General features: G+C 43.8%; 1 protein-coding gene across 3 annotated transcripts in view; it reads right to left on the bottom strand.

Moving 5' to 3' along the window:
* Positions 1-17,354, bottom strand: part of FECH (ferrochelatase) — a 33,897-nt gene that overhangs the window by 11,337 nt on the left and 5,206 nt on the right. For 2 of the 3 annotated variants that reach the window (XM_025886595.2, XM_025886599.2), the window contains exons 2-6: positions 17,042-17,168; positions 12,665-12,784; positions 10,905-11,053; positions 4,790-4,924; positions 1,667-1,773 (exon numbers count right to left, since the gene is read on the bottom strand). In XM_025886595.2, the coding sequence (XP_025742380.1) occupies positions 1,667-1,773; positions 4,790-4,924; positions 10,905-11,053; positions 12,665-12,784; positions 17,042-17,168 (638 nt within the window). The remainder of the gene's footprint in view (positions 1-1,666; positions 1,774-4,789; positions 4,925-10,904; positions 11,054-12,664; positions 12,785-17,041; positions 17,169-17,354) is intronic. The other variant, XM_073898125.1, reaches the window with a different exon arrangement.

The following is a 17,354-nucleotide window of genomic DNA, read 5'->3' as shown; positions in this document are numbered from 1 at the left end:
AAGCCGTCGTCCACACTGAGGAGCCGCGGGCAAGGAGAAGCCTACTTAGATCACCTCCAATCTGTCTACGGTATCCTCGATGCGCAATCTCTCTGCGGAATGAAAGAGGCAGGCGGCTCTGAGCCTTCAATCACACCGTCGAGAAGGGCAGATAAATGCCTCTAAAATTCCCTTTCATTTTGTGAACGGAGACTTCCTCAGTTAAGAGACCTTTCCATCCTTCTGCTTCCCCCCTTTTCAAAGGGCTGAATTTTAATGCAAATCTAATTACTCAGTGGATCAGGGCAGGCAGATGCTGTGCAGATCCCTCCGTTCTCTGCTACCACATGTCAGTGCTGACCTGAAACCCCTCGCTCCCAGTCACAGGCAGCCCAGAGCAAACCAGTAGGAGGAACACTGGGTCTTTCGCGGAGCTAACCGGACCCAGCAGTACAGCGAAGGGGTGGGGGGCTCTCAGAGTGGAACTACACCTATCCCTAAAGGAAGGCACCTCCTTTTCATTTTTACTTACAACTGCTTTTCCACCTAAGTGTTAACCCTTGACATCACCTCTGTGCCTAAGGAACAGGGCCTGCTCCAGGGAAGAGCGGGCCTGCTTTTACCGATGTCTAGCCCCACCTAGTGGTGTTAGATTTTAAGTGACTCCAGGCTTTTAAAAAAGATGTTAAACAGGTATTTTGGCAGAGAATGTCCACGGAGTGAAACATAAACTGGATGAAACCTCAATCACTCCATACGTTCCCTACCTAAACTAACTCAAAGGCAGAAACCTCCTCTGAAAGAACAAAACTATATGTGTACATTTTAGGGCAATTACCAATACTCTTCTCATGTACAAATGGCAAAAAAGTACATGGTAACACCAATTCAAAGCTATTGGCTTTTGATTTGTAGTTTTAACTGATTCTCCAAAAACCAAGCATCTGTTCATGGAAACATTATAAATACAGTTGCATGGGAGAAATCTGAAATTTCTTCTAATATGACTTTCTCAACTGAAATGTTAAATCTAGTTTCATGTCAAAACAAGTAGATTCAGTACCTTGAAAAATTTTAAAACCTTTTGTCATTTTATTTCATTTTTTTTTTAAAGATTTTATTTATTTATTTGTCAGAGAGAGAGACAGAACACAAGCAGGGGGAGAGGCAGGCAGGGGGAGAAGCAGGCTCCCCGCCGAGCAAGGAGCCCAATGCAGGACTTGATCCCAGGACCCTGGGACTATGACCTGAGCCAAAGGCAGCCGCTCAACCAACTGAGCCACCCAGGCGTCCCAACCTTTTGTCATTTTAAAGGATTTAGAAAATACAGGATCCATCGGGCACTCAATATATAAATGTAAATTAATGGAAACACTCTGTATAATCTTTCATGTCCTGGTTACTGGGAAACACGAAACTCAAAACATAATTCTGCTCTAGTTTGTAACTACTAGTGTTAATCCAAAGAAAGGAAAGACTCTAACCTTTAATTATTAAATTTATTTTCTCTTGTCATAACAAGTTGAGTCTCTTAATACCTTTTTTTTTTTAAATCCCTTGCTTAAATTGTGTAATTTAAGCAAGAGAATGGGAAGGCTCAGAAGGACGCCACAAACTAGGCAGGGACAAGAACCTGACCCACCCCAGCAGCTGGGCCGACGGGGGCTGTGGGCAGTGGCTGGCTTACCTGAATGAGGAGTGGGTGTGTGGGCCACCTGTCAATGGTGCTCCACTTCATCCCAGGCTTCTTTCCCACTTGGTTATAGTATCTGTAAATGGCATTTAAGCTGCTGCCTGAAAAATACAGGGGACCACTTAGTAGATGCGTGTTGATGATAGTGAAAATGAAAAACAGACTAGTAAAGGCAGTAAGTTCGAAATAGGTAACCGCTTCTATACTGAATTGGTCTAATTACAATCATTTCAATGCTCTAAAATGCAGATTGATTTAACTACCCTGCAAATGAAGATCACTAAAAAGCAATCAATTGCAATGGCCTTTCAAAGACGAGTGAGGCCATTTCTAGTGAGAAACACAACGGTAGAGGATTTATGAAATATAAGCCACCGCTATTTGCAGGAACCAAGTCTAACAACTGAAAGCATGTTAATTTTTTCCCCCATTATGAAGGTAATCAACCCCAGCAGGAAATGTAGGGGTGGGGAAGAAAGGAAAAAAGAAACTGGCCATGATCCAGCATGCTAATGCAGCCATGGTGTTACTCTAGCAGAGTTCTTTCCTATTATTTTCCTGTATAGCTGTTTTGTTTCACAAAGTTGTATTTTAGCATGTATGCAATTCTGTATCCTGAGCACTTGGAATATTTTTATTTATTATTATGAGATGCATACTTTCTACCTTACAATAAAAGCTTTATAGCTATCTTTTTAAATGACTTGTTGATAAGAAGACTAGCTTATTTAGATTTGTATGAGCATTCTCTATTATTATCTGCTTCTACAAGATTATCATCATTCCCCAGAATAAGTTAAGTGGATAGCAAATCCTTACAAGTAATCTAACAGAACTTGTATTTTTAACCAAGAGGTCAAAATCACGAAAATTCAACGACTGAAGGAAGACAGATGGTGCCAACCCAATGGAACTTCTTCCTGGCCGAGGGGAGCCGGCGTGCGGGCCAAGGCGAATCCTATGCAACTAACCCTAACACGGAGCCTCTTTCTCAATCTTAACATAGGGCAAATGTTCCAAAACATTTCCCTGCTTCCCAAGGGCAACGCACCGGTTTCTGTAACAATAAGGACTGTTAATCTGATAGGTCTCCAGATTAAAATACGAGCCGGGATACGCCTATAGTTACATCAAATGTACACTTAGCCGAAAACTTAATTTTCAAAAAGATAAATGAGGTCCATTCCGGAATACAATGAGTCAGATAAATCCAAATTGAGTCCACTGCACGTTCGAAAACAATCTCTCCAGAAATCAGAGTCAGCAGCATATTCATACTGCAAAAGCCACACCGTACAGGTGAATATCATCTTCAGGACTTCTGGAAGCCACATTAGTTCTTCTGGGTCACTCAGAAACATGTGATCAACTACCCAAAGCTGTAATGAGGGGAAAATAGAACTAAAACAACTGCATGTGACTGATACACAGGGTAATACTGGCTCTGCTCCAACAACATGTGTCTAAATGACACAACAGGTAAACGACACTCTCGTGGCCTCAAAGAATGGATGTGCTTTCCACTTTCGAATCTCTGAGTGAAGATCACCTGCCCTTTCACGTGAGACGGACCAGGGAACAGCCGCACAGACACTGACACCTGAGACTCACTGGTAGAGTCAGCTGTGAAATGAAACCCAGTCAATCCTCTGTCGTACAAATAACCATCTTCTTGTCTAATTTTGAGAGCAGACATCTGCAGTTGGGGTATATATATATTTTTAAGGTTTTATTTATTTATTTGAAAGAGAGAAAGCGAGCACACAAGCAGGGGGAAAAGCAGAGGGAGAGGGACAAGCAGACTCTGCACTGAGCATGGAGCCTGACTCGGGGCTTGATCCCACAAACCTGAGATCATGACCTGAGCTGAAATCAAGAGTCGGATGCTCAACGGACTCAGCCACCCAGGCCCACCTACATTTGAGGTATATTTTTTAAAGCAAGGCAAAGGTATGCTTAGAAATTTATAAAATCTGATTCCTTCTCCAATAACATATTAGCAGACATTTTGAGTTGCAGAGGTACATTTCCAAAAGAAGTCAAAACTCAAACTCTTGAGGGTGTCTGAGAACTCAGGCATTTTCACAGGGGCTCTGAACAAACATTTAAGGCACACAACAGGCTTTGAACATGTCCTCTGACAGCCTTTTGTTTCTCTTTATAATTATAGAAACAATATGCACTAACATCCAAATGCAATTTGGGAGTCAAAATGTGCTGAGCCCAATCCTTGAAATAGAATGCAAACAAATGTATTTGTGGGCAAGAGTAGAAGCTTTACCTATTACCAATGCTACAGAGAAGGGCAAACATGATTATTCTCCTGCTCCAGTTAAATATATAGGAAACAACACACAGTAATATTTTCCCGAATCTAGAACACTGAGAGAAGTTTACAAAGGGAACAACCTCAAGCTGGGCTTTGGTTTAACCAGTAAACCAACCCATAAATAAAGTGTAGCAAAAAACATACCAATATTTCTCGTGCTACCTGGGTACCTCTGCTTTCAAAATGGAAACTGCTATCACCTTAGCTACGTTACTGAGAATACTAGGGTTGCCATAAAAATAGGGTTTATTACGCAAACATAAAAAGTGGCTTAACATTCATCACTGAGCCGTTACACAACTGCATTAAAGCACTGAGCACGAGCGGCAACCACCTTCCACCCACCGTTTGTAATTCTCAGCCGACTGGCCTATAACTCAAGGGACAGATGAACCATGAGATTTCAAACGGACAGACCTGCACTCTCATGTTTTAAAAAAGCAGACAGGCTGGATTTGCCATTCACATGGAAAATGATTTATCCTCGGGCGCCTGGGTGGTTCAGTTGGTTAAGCGACTGCCTTTGGCTCAGGTCATGAACCTGGAGTCCCGGGATCGAGTCCCGCATCGGGCTCCCTGCTCAGCGGGGAGTCTGCTTCTCCCTCTGACCCTCTTCCCTCTTGTGCTCTGTCTCTCATTCTCTCTCTCTTAAACAAATAAATAAAATCTTTAAAAATAAATAAATAAATAAGAAAATGATTTATCCTTTCCTTCCGCACTCAGGTGCCCCAGCGATGGCTGCCAGGGCCCGGCACCCCCACCCTCCCACTGGCCCAAGGAAGCCTCACCAGTCGTGGAGCAGCTGTACTGCGGGTACTGCGTGAAGGCAATAGCCCTTTCTATCCCGTCTCTCTCCATCTCTTCAATTGCTTCTTCTGTTAAAGGATGGACGTACCGGAATCCAATATAGTATTTGTGAGGGGCTATTAGGAAGCATGTGGAAAAGGAGAAAGTATTAATCTTTATATAGATTCCTCAGTCACCAACCATCATGCAAAGCCCAGAACAAAGAACAGTTAACCTAATTTCCTGTGAGGCTGATAATGTGTTTAAGTTTAGAATATTCCTCGGATCTTACCCAGTCTTCGCTAGTGCCTGGACTTTTCACCACTATTTTCTGGGATCAACCTCCTCCCACCCCCAACACACACACCTTTACCAAGCACAGTGGTTTTTAAAACTCAAATGTCTTTTCTTCATTCTGTGCTCTTGACTGAGATAAGAGAGACCCAAAGGAAGGAAGGAAAGAACTAGCACTTGCTCTTGAAATGTAACCTCCTCTGATGTAGCAGATACCGTGGTGGACACTTTGCTCGTAGTTTTTCTTTCATTTAGACCTCATTTTTCAGATAAAGAAACTGAAACTCTCCAAGGTTAATGAAACTGCCCAAAGTCACACCTAGCAGACAGTGGAGCTGAAATTGAATGTGGGTCTCTCACCTCCCAAGCCCGTGCCCCTTCCTGGCCCCACAGCCTGCTTCCACCACCCGGGGTTCCCTCCTGCTCCCTCAGACCCCAGGTCACCTGGGTAAGCTCTAGGATACTCAACAACCGTTCAGGGATAACAAACGATTGAAATGATTCTCCTCATTTAATAGATGACAGAAACCCAACAACAAAGCTTAAATTGGAGGCACCGATTCGGATTTGAAGTAACAGCCCAAGTCGGTGTATACCCTTGCCTTCCTTCCCCGTGTATTCCTTCCAAACCCCTTCTCCTAACCTTCCTTTGTCCTTCTCCATCTTCTGGTCCTGGATCTTAAAAGCACCCACCACCACACAATTTCTTAGGCATTTAGAAAATCATAAAACTGAAAGTTTCCTGTCATTTCATAGGACAAAGCTAACTCCCACTCAGGGATGACGCTGAGAATACGCAACATAAATGTTAAGTCATAACAGAACCAAGATGATGCTACTGTCCCAGCATGAGCAGGGGTTGCCACTAAGTACGGGACATGAAAGAGCCACAAGAAATATTTAGGCTAAAGTGAAGGAAAAGGTAACGTGTTCACTGTTCGTGTGTCTGTACAAACCATGCCTCGGTGACGGGACATGGGGAACGAGCAAGCAGGGGCACATGTTCCCAAGGACAGGAGCGGACATGGGAAGGAGAGAGAGGCGTGCACGTGTGTGGGAAGGACAGGCTTCTCTGGTAGTCTCTGGCTGGGGACTGCAAAAAGAGGAAGGAAGGGGCATAAGGAGAATCATTTTCAGCAGTCTGTCCCTTCTAGGCCACCGATTTTCTGTTCTCTTGTGTAAAATGACGAACTGCAGTTAAAATACACCAGAATGCCCGATGCAGTAAGCAAAGACCAAATGACTGACTGACTGAAGATTACAACGTGGTTCATCCCAAAACTGCCAACTGTCATGCTCCCAAGTCCCTGCCTGAGGAGCTGGGGGACCTAAGCGGAGGCTGAAGTGGGATTTGCCTTCTAATCTATTCTTCTGAGACAATCCTATTACTAGATTGCTATGGTAAGATCCTCCAGTGCTACAGGCCAACCAGCTTCTGGCATTTTCTTTCCACCTTTGAAAAGTTGCAGCCTAAATGCCTGGGGCCTGGGAGTTCCTCAAATCTTGCAGACAAGAGAGGTGAAGTGGCTGCCCCTGCAGATAAATGCTGGTGGTGACCTTGCTTTGAAGTGAGGGAGGGTAAAATACTCTGGGAGGAACAGATAAGACTTGCTAAACTGTTAGATTAAAGATGGCCTGCACAAACGTACTGCCGTACTGCCGGAGAATGGCCATGTACTCTCTCTGACGGGGCCTAGCCTGAGGAAGCAAATGTTTCCCAGAAGGCAACTCGCTGGCCTCGCCTAGTCTACCCTTGGAGCCACCGGCCCAGCCAAGAGTCTTTGGTTACTGTCACCAGAAAAAGGAAAAAAAAAAAAAAAAGGACTGAGTTGAATTTTTGAGCAGTGAAACTTCATTAATTTCCAGCCCACAGTTCAAATGTCTGACTTGTACATGACTCTTTGAGAGAAAGGTGTGAAATAGATAGCATAATGCTTTTTGAGTTGTAGCTCATCATGAGCCCTAGGCCAATGATGAATAATAATAAAGGCTCACATTTATTGAATTTTTATCATGTACCATGCACCAGGCTGATGCCTTTCGTGATTATCTTATGTAATATTCACAATGATCCTAGGAGTAGGGTTCTGTGATTACCGCCATTTTCAAGATGAGGCTTACTGGGGTAGTCATCTGCCTGAGGTCCTACAGCCAGGACTGGGGAAGCCAGCTCCATCTGAAGAGAGCCCACGCTCCTCCCCATCAGGCATCCGGTAAAGAACAACTGACTTATTCTACAGAGTAGCAGGCACTTACAGCTTCCTGAGAAGCAGTCACAGTCTACACAACCAAACTATCATTTTTTAAAATGTATTTGAGATTTAGGTTTTCATGAAGTGATTACACTTCTCATCTATTTTCCTTCTCTATTCCCTCAATTCCTGTAATGTGGTATAATCCTATGAAACCAATTCCAAGTTATATTCCCTCGTTAAACTGACCGTATGACTTAAAAGTCAATTTTACACAAAGCCAGTGCAAGCTGAAATTTCTATAACAGCTACTAAGCAACAACTACTTCCCTAAAAAATGAGAATTTGAAACATTTCTATCTGTTCGTAATCACCACACTGTTTTGCCTAAAGAGAACTTTTTCCCAATAGAAATAAACATAGTTTAAAAGTATACTTTATGGTTTTGTGTGAACGTATGAGAAGGGAAGAGGAAGCAGAAAGAGAGGAATGGAGGGAGGGACAGAGAAAGCAGAAAGGAAAAGCCACACGAAGGGGATGAGGGGCCTGGGTCTTCACGGCTGGCTCGGGTCCATTCTGCGAAGCATTAAGTAGCAGAACCTCTTTCTAGTTAATATGGGTGAGCTCCTGGCAGAGCCACAGAGCCACACCTGATAATCTTGGTCTTCAGCACAAAGCTCCCCCAAAGCAGTTCCAAACCTTGAGACTATTTCATTTTTCCTCCATCTGCATTCTGTGTGATCACTGGCCTTCCTACCCATTTTGTATAGCATCTCTCCAGTAAGTCTTAAAAGATTTTCTCTCTGCCCCTTAAGCAGATTAGGCTGTAATCGCACGGTCTCCCTGGACTGGAAGCTTCTCGTAAGTAGGAACCATGTTTTTTGACTTTGGGAAAAGCAGTATCCAACAGTGCAGGGCACTCAGGGTGCCACTGATGAATGACCGAGTGGACAGTCTTGGGCCTTATCGAGCATCTCTACCATACCCCCAGAGCGGGTCTGCCAAAACCGTTAGGTGGTCATCTACCATGTAGGAGAGAGCAACAATTTAACCTGCCTGCTCCGAGGGTCCCAAGTGTGGGCCAGAGGACAGTGATAAGTCAAAGGGTCATCAGTACGAAAGCCCTCCCAGGACGAGGATCGGGACGAGCCTTCCAGATCCAGAGAAACTAAAAGTATCCCCTAAGGGGCACCTGGGTGGCTTAGCCATTAAGCCTCTGCATTTGGCTCAGTCATGATCCCAGGGTCCTGGGATCGAGCCCCGCATCGGGCTCCATGCTCGGCCGGAAGCCTGCTTCTCCCTCTCCCACCCCCCCTGCTTGTGTTCCCTCTCTCGCTATGTCTCTCTCGGTCAAATAAATAAATAAGATCTTAAAAAAAAAAAAAAAAAGGGCACCTGGGTGGCTCAGTCGGTTAAGCATCTGCCTTCAGCTCAGGTCATGGTCCCAGGGTCCTGGGATCGAGTCCCACATCAGGCTCCCTGCTCAATGGGGAGCCTGCTTCTCCCTCTCCCTCTGCCTGCAGCTCTGCCTACTTGTGATCTCTCTCTGTCAAATAAATAAAATCTTAAAAAAAAAAAAAGTAGCCCTTAAGACAATTTACTCCCTGCCTCAATGAAAATGACCAGGTAACTCAGCTCCATGAAGGTAAGGGTGTGACTTAGTCACTACTTTATCCCTCATCACTATACTGTACCTGAGTGTGGTCAGTGCTTACAAATACCTGGTGGTTGGCTGGATGGAAGAATGGATGGAAGTGGGAATTAATGCGTGAAAGAGCAGCTACGTGAGTGACCAAATGGGCAAGTGAATGGAGTGAGAAAGGAGGAAAGATGATTTCCCATCACATTAGTAGTGACTTAGTGACTGGACAGGCAAGCCACTGAGCTGATGATACTTCATGGATACCCTAAACTTATCCCCAAATTATAATGAAGAATAATAGACTTTACTTTTTCATATGCCTCTATAAGATGTAATGCTTAATAAACTGATTTTTTTTAAAAAATCACTTACAATTCTGACTATGAAAATATGAAGTGGATATTACTATTCGTTGGTCCCTACCAAAGCAGGGAATAATCCTAGAATCTCGATGATGTAACTTCCTTTGTATTAGATGGCCACATATTAAAATAATCAGATGTTTGATAGTGATTTAAATCTAGTTCATTCCACGGGACTCTTTCCAAGCCAACCCGGGAGGCCGAGGCCATGGCTGGTCCGTCTGATCCGGACAACCCAGCAGCCTCACCAGAGAGAGGGGAGGTGGGAAGGATGCCCTCCATCTGCACTCCTTTCTCAAGGCTAACAGCTCTGCTGGGATACTGGATGGATCCTACCACATCAACAGACAAAAATGGCATCTTGCCACTTCTTTTTTTCCACTGAAGACAGCAGGGCACCTGCAGATCTGATTCACACTAGACCTTTTATCGTAATAAACTGTTAATGACTAGAGGGCTTGTTCTCTATCAGGCAGGTGTGAGTAGGGCACAGCCAAGTTTCCCTCACCTAATGTTTTCAAGATACATTGCGTACGAGTGGCTGAACTGTATAAGAAATGCCCTTGAGCCACCAGCGAAGGCAGGAAGGACACCCGATGTTCAGAAGCATGACTGAACAATTTTCCAAGTGAGCTGAGCTGAGCTAGAGCCTCTGTCCCTGTATGTGACGGGAAACAGTGGCTTCCAAGAGCAGCCTGAGGTGACACTCAATGGTGTTTTCTCAGAGTAAAATGCTTTTGGTCCCGCCTGGAGGGGTGGCTGTCCTTGAGGCTCCCCGCTGTGTCACACTCCTGTCCTCATTCTGGAGCCCCAAAATGTACCTGTTAATTAATGTATTTCATGTGCCTTACATGCACATTTCTTGGTTTAACATTTCTCATATTGGTCCACATCTGCAAGAGATGCCATCTTAAAATTAACCGGCAGAGTTTCCTGTGTGTGTGTGTGTGTGTGTGTGTGTGTGTATGAACAATGGTGTGTCCTGCAATCTTGAATGTGTCTTGCATGCAGCTAAATATGGCACTTACAATTCATTCATGCAGTTAGTGCTTCATTCTGCACATTATCCTTCTGCATTAGAGGTTCTCAGAGGACAGTTACCAGACACATGCAATCCGCTAGCGCCTCACACTAGCCGGTATTGCTGAGAGCCGAGGATGGTTGCTGAAAGTTGCTTACAGTCTTACGGTTGCCACAAGAGCTAGCCAATTCTGCTCTGTTCATCTAATTAGCTGTCTGCACAGAAAGAAAGGCACTAACAGCAGCCCTGATCCATTTCTCAAAGACTTCTTCCCGGCAGCAATGAGATATGCATCTTTTATTCACAGTATGTGGCCTCTTCCTTATAATCTAGCTCAATTTAACACACACCTCAAACTTCCTTTTGAACCAATGTTCCAAATCTTTAGCTCTTTCCTCTGTAACATAAGGAATAACAGGCTACACAGCCAAGGACAAAGGATAATGCCTTAAGAACGGAGTTAAGGGACCATGCATCATACAGAAACCCCCACAGATCAAGGACTGCAGATACAGAGAACCGCATCTGCCATCCACTAATGTTTGGGACTTCATATCCAATTTGCAAGAACAAGCCCAGTGAGATACTGATTAAGAAGCGCTGTACCTGTGTGCGGGGACAACTCATCCAGCAGCTTCACCATGCCTTCTCCTTGCTTGGAGGTCCACATCTTGATGGGAGACCCACCTCCAATCCTGCGGTACTGCTCCTGAATTTTGGGGGTTCGGCGTTTGGCGATGATTGGTGCCAGCTTACTAAATCATTTAACAGGTAGGTAAGTGGATTTTATTCCACCTTAGCAACCTCAGAAACTACTCGATAGAAAAGATAAGCAAAATTGTAAGAAGAGCCTAAGAAGATCAAGCCTTTAAAAACAGAAGCTTTGAGTGACAAACAGCCAGCTCTTTTGGCCTCAAGTAGAGAGAGAAAACTAAACACTCTCTGAGGAGTAGCCACCTCTGCCCCACGTGTTATTCTAGCAACACAGCCTGAAGATTCAGGACACCAAACACTCAGGCATGGACCCTAGATGCATGCCAGCCACTATCTTAACACTTCCTGATGCTACACCTAGTAGGAAGTGGGATATAGAAGACATTAGGAAGCATATATTCCTCTTACTTTAAGAAAATGCGTATTAATCACAGATACATTTGCGTATGTGAGCAAAGATGTACGCAAACCACAGGGTCATTCGTTCACTGTAATACGTAAACAATGTAAATGTCCACCATGAGCCACAGGTTAAATAAATTGAGGTATGACCAGACAATGCAATTCTATATAGTCGTGGGGAAAAAAAATACAAAAAACAAAAAACCAGATCTATATAATCTGTTATGGAACAATCTCCAAGATACATTGTTAAGTTTCAAAAAAAGAAAATAACAAAGTGTTAAATAATGTACATAAGTACATTCACATTTGTGTTGAAAAGAACAGGGAGGATATATATGCCCACATATACCTATATATCTATAAATAAAGTTATGTATATGCTTGCATATGCACGAACTACTTCTAAATGTAACCAGAAAGACATCTGTACAATCACAGATTTCTCTATTTCTGGTTACATCTGTAACCTCCCAGGTGGGTAACTGGAAGGCTGGAGTCCCAAGGAAAGGGAAAGGGACACTTGCTTTTTACGGTGAACATTTTTCTGCTATTTGCATTTTTTATCATATGCATGTATAAATTTTTCATTACAAACACCCATTTTAAAAGAGAAGAGAAGGAGGGAGGGAGGGAGGGATGAAAGGAAAGAGGCAGTCACCATCCATATTCACAGTATGAATGAATACTAATCACTGCTTCCCTGAGTATGAATCAGCCAGTGAGTCCCAAGTACAAATGTATCTGGAACATCCTTTTTTTTTTTTTTTTAAAGATTTTATTTATTTGACAGAGAGAGACACAAAGAGAGAGGGAACACAAGCAGGGGGAGTGGGAGAGGGAAAAAGCACGCCCCCAGCGGAGCAGGGAGCCCAATGCGGGGCTTGATCCCAGGACCCTGGGATCATGACCTGAGCTGAAGGCAGACACTTAAGGACTGAGCCACCCAGGCGCCCCTATCTGTAACATCCTTAAAGGGACATCAGTTGTGTCGAGGCAACTGCAATTTCCAGAGCTCTGGGGAGGAAAGGGCTCAAGGGGGATCCCCTCCCCAACTTGCTTTCTCTCTCTCCTGCAATTCTTGCAATAACAAATCCTTCTTATACCTAAGGAAATAATAATGCTGCTCTAGCCACTACCAGATATGCATTAAAACCATTTATTTTTTGAAACTAAAGAACTGAGGTGCGTGTAAGGCAAGAGGCACTGCACAAGTTAGGAAGAAGCACAGGTGCTTGGACGTGTCTTACTTTTGAATAGGAAGCGTCATGAGGTCTCGGTCCAAGAAGAGCCTCAGAAGGAAGTCGTGAACATCTCCCAGGGTTTCAGGGCCTCCCATGTTTAGCATTAAAATTCCAGTTTTTGGCTTCCTACAGAAAACAAAATGCAATGATTGATTTGTAACTTTTTATTTTTCTCCTCTAGGGTACAGTCTTGGTTCAGCTAGCAAACTCCCATCCAATCTGTTCAAAGCAAAGGTACAGACCTACAGAGCTGTGCACGGGCATCCCATGGCTACCCATCTGGGGACACACCAGGCCTCCGGTTCCACACAGCCCCAGCTCTGACTCTGACCTCGGTCTCCGAGCTCCATCCATGACGCTGGTCTTCTCTGGGCTTGAAACATTTCTCCACTAAACCGTCAGTCCTGAACAAAGATCCCATTCCTTAGGGACTGAGAGCCAAGGGATAAATCTACAATTGTCCTGAGGCTGGAAAAACTGTTCATGTGAATGCCTTATGAACACACAAATGACTTGGTCTCTCCAAACTTCAGTTTCTTCATCCATAAAGATAGAGAGTCTGCCAACTACCTCAAAAGGCTGTTTTGAGAATTAAATAGATAGCGTACTTAGTCATTGAGCATGATCTGGAACACAGAAATTATCTTATACACCGAGAAGCCATGGGCTTCCCAGAAGTTTAAACCTCCACAGTATAATACCAGCCCCTCTCTAATTCTTTACCTGGTCCCTTCTCTTTAATGATTACATTAAATTACTACTGATGAATTATTTCTTGCTACTCTGCTGCCTTTTCCAGAGCCTGCCTTTACTCCTTCTTCAGTGTCTCCCGCTACGATAAAGTACATGTCTCATGTTGCACTCACCTCTCCATCCTCCATCTAGAGCCACTGCTTAGGGGATTCCTGCAAGAAATTGCTCTAACTTATTCAAATAGGTCCAGCACTGAATGAGCCAGAAGAAGCAAAAAAAGAAAATCAAGCAGTTTGGGGGAAGTTAACTAAACCAAAGGACTATGCAAACTCTAAACCTCTAAAATCTGGAGAAGCTCCGGAGCCTGCACAGATTAATGTGAGCCAGGCCAAGATGAGCTCCCCATTCCCACACCCCTGCAGGGCGCAAGATGGAGCCAGAGCGGGACCAAGTGCCCCTCGCATGCTTTGGGTGGCCGCCAGCAGCCCAAGACTGGAGACTTGGAACTCTGAGGTCAGAGCCAGAGATGAGAGCCTGGAGAACTGGAGGCCCGTGTGTTCCTGTGAACAGTAGCCCTGTGACACCAGTGAAAGAGCCTGCAAGTGGGGACACTAAAGGACAAGGAGTGTTTCTTCCATTCCTACACTTTTTTTTTTGCATTTGTAAAAATTTAGATATAATTTATACATCATAAAATCTGCCACCTCAAACTACAATTCAGTGGTTTTTAATATATGCGACCATTACAACTATCTAATTCCTAAACATTTTCATTACCCTGAGAGAATATTCCCCCCCACTAGAGCCATTCCTCATTCTCCCTCCTGCTCACTCTTGGCAACCACTGATCTGCTTTCTGGATCTATGGATCCGCCTATTCGTAGAAACAGAATCACATAATGTGTGGCCCTTTGTGTCTGGTTTCTTTCCCTTAGCATACAATTTTCAAGGTTCATCCATGTGATAGCATGAATCAGTATTCTTTCCTTCTTACGGCTGAATGTAGTCTCCATTCACTCTTGATAAAGCAGCTGAGAATGACCAGACTGAGGTTTATGTAAAACACCATTATTACAAATGCGGAGTGGTCCCACTTTCTAACCCTCCTATATCAAGACCACCTCAAACTGCTGCAGTGACTGAGCCGATCCTGCCGAGATGGCTCTTGTTTGGAAGACTGTTCCTAATGTGTTCTAAAACCAGTGAGATCACGAGGACAGTTTAATTGCAATTTTTAAACAAACACTAACATTTGGTGATAATGTGAGGTAGCAGAGTGTGTCAACTGTATACAGGTGGAAACTTTTTTGAGCAAACACACTACAGGGGAATGAGGCAGAAATCAGTTCTCAGCCTAAATTTTCAAAATAAGAACCAATTCCTGGGGTAACGGGTATGTTGCATTCCAGGGAAGTCAGGGATCTTCCCATTTAGAGCCCATCATAAGGATGAACTAGGTTCACTTTTCACATCGTCTTAGGCCAACGTTTCTCTTCCTTGGCACTACAGGCATTTTGGGCTGGATGATCCTTTGCTGTGGAGGGCCATGTTGTACGATGCAGGGTTTCAGTAGCATCCCGGCCTCTACTTGCTAGATGGCAACAGCACACACCCCACCTGAGTTGTGACAACCAAAAACGTCCCCAGACATCGCCAACTATATCTGGGGAGTGGGAGGGGAGGGCTCCCCCCTCCCTCTACTGAGAACCACTGTGTTAGAGGAAGGGGGTTTACTCTCCTTTTTACTAAACCAAGCAATTATTTTGGAAGACAGTCATTGTCCTACAACTTTTCCACCTCCTCTGACCAAAAATCCTGTCAGTGAATTAACAAGCTGGTATTTAGTTTTCTTTTCTTGATACCTGAAAATTCCAGATTCATTATATTGTGAAACTATAATACTCCCTTAATCTTTCTACTTAGACCACCAGTGTTCTGAGATCCTGTCTCTCACCCTCAAAATCTGTGACTCACAATAAATTAAGCGCATTTTTCCATGGATTGCTGCCAGTTAACAAATTACTGGTTAAGAAACCCCAAGCTAAGAGACTTACCTAAGCCACAGAGGGTATCAATGTGCAAACGAGATTTAGAACTGTTTTTCATCTATAACACCTGAGCTCAGAACAAGAGTGGCTTTAAATTGGATGTTACTCTGCCCTGCAAACCCATGTTTTGTAAACCATGATGATCTTACACATGAAAGAGATGCACACGATTTGAAAATACCTAAATACACATGCACTTAATTCAAAACTGTGTTGTGCATGATGAATGGCGCATTAGCTGTCCTAGTCTGACACCCTCTTTGCGAGAATGTCAAGTGCAAAGCTTTAGCAAGGGTCACTCTGTCTCTCCTCCCCTCCAGACACAGCCCATCTGACACCAAGCTCTGAATGTCAAGTTCCCTTTGTTTGAATGTAAAAGTATAAATAGCATAAATTTAAAACTTCTCCCTTGAAAAGGTTTCAACACTTTGCCTAAGGCTCTATCCCCCCCTCAGTTTACTCAGTGTTCAATCAACATACCCAGGATCACACAATGAAAAAAAACAAACACAAAATAAGACTATTCATTTTCATAGCTGTATTGCTTTCATGGAACATCATGTCTAGAAGAAAGGTCAAGGAGTTAACAGTTCACAGCGACTTCCCTTCTTTAACCCTGCTAGTATTGAAGTGTGCTATTTCTGTGTACTCATCTAAATAAAAGCCTTTTAGAGTCTTGTGCTGTGTCTATACCAAGGAAGACTTAAGAACAGCTGTGGCTTCTGCTATGGAAGAGGACACCCGACAACAACGCCATGCCCGCCATGCCTGCTGACTCCCACCAGCAAACAGCAGGGGTGAAGTATGGAACAGATACTTTATTCCTTTAATAAATCGCAAATCATATTATGTCAGTTCTAATTATGTTCACTGTGTTAACAGTGAAAAACAATGGGCAGAGTTTACCACACAAATTCTGGACAGATTAGTTATTCTTTATCCTGTACAGGACCTACATTTTATAGGTTAATTATGTTAGGTCTGTAAATACATTTCCAGCAATACATATAATTTGTGTTACATGACATATTCCAGGACTAAATTCCTACATGATTTGCAGACTGTATGAGCTATGTGTCCTTTAACAAAAGCCTGGTGGGATTTTCTTTGTCAATCATACCCCAATAAAGCTGGAAAAAAAAATTTTAATAAAAAACTTCAGGATGGCTCAGTCGTTAAGCATCTGCCTTCGGCTCAAGTCATGATCCAAGGGTCCTGGGATCAAGCCCGTTGGGCTCCCTGCTCCACGGGAAGCCTGCTTCTCCCTCTCCCACTCCCCCTGCTTGTGTTCCCTCTCTTGCTGTCTCTCTCTGTGTGTCAAATAAATAAATAAAATCTTTAAAAAAAAATTTTTTTAATCTGTAAAAAATTTCAAAAAACTTTTAAAACCTTAGGGTGTGTGTGTGTGTGTGTGTGTGTGTGTGTGTGTGAGAGAGAGACAGAGAGAGAGAGAGAGAGAGAGAGAGAGAGAGAGAGAGACCTGCAGTTTTCCAGCTACTGAAAGAAAGCCAAGAAAATATCACCCACTCCTTACATACCAGCATTCCCCTACAGCTTTCCTCCTAAGGCTGCTTGTAGCCACTCACTGGTGTTGGCATCCACAAAAATAAATTCTTATTAGTACCTAAAATTAGAGTCATACCTCTTCCCCGGCTGAACTTGCGGTTTTGGGCTTCTGCCATGTTGGGCTGTTTCTGTGGCAGCGGCTGCCGTGGCTCCAATCGACTGGCCCCTCCATGGTTGGCAGGTCCTCGAGCCGCCATGCACCACTGTGGCAAAATTAAAGTAGCAGCATGAAATCTAGCGGGGAAGTAATTACTTTGGAAGAAGTCCTCAGAGCATCAGTCCCAGATTTAAAATTTAAAGAGATGCTGTAGCACAGTTAATTTTCCCAGCATTTCTCTGCACATGGGTAAAGGCACTTACAATCCCTCTGACGGGGGGCGGGGGGTGCA

Source organism: Callorhinus ursinus, unplaced genomic scaffold (assembly GCF_003265705.2).
Source record: "Callorhinus ursinus isolate GAN/ISIS: 27379988/994484 unplaced genomic scaffold, GSC_fseal_2.0 scaffold11, whole genome shotgun sequence".
Lineage (NCBI taxonomy): Eukaryota > Metazoa > Chordata > Mammalia > Carnivora > Otariidae > Callorhinus > Callorhinus ursinus.
Note: the sequence above shows the minus strand (reverse complement) of the source record. Positions and strands in the feature narration are given on the sequence as shown.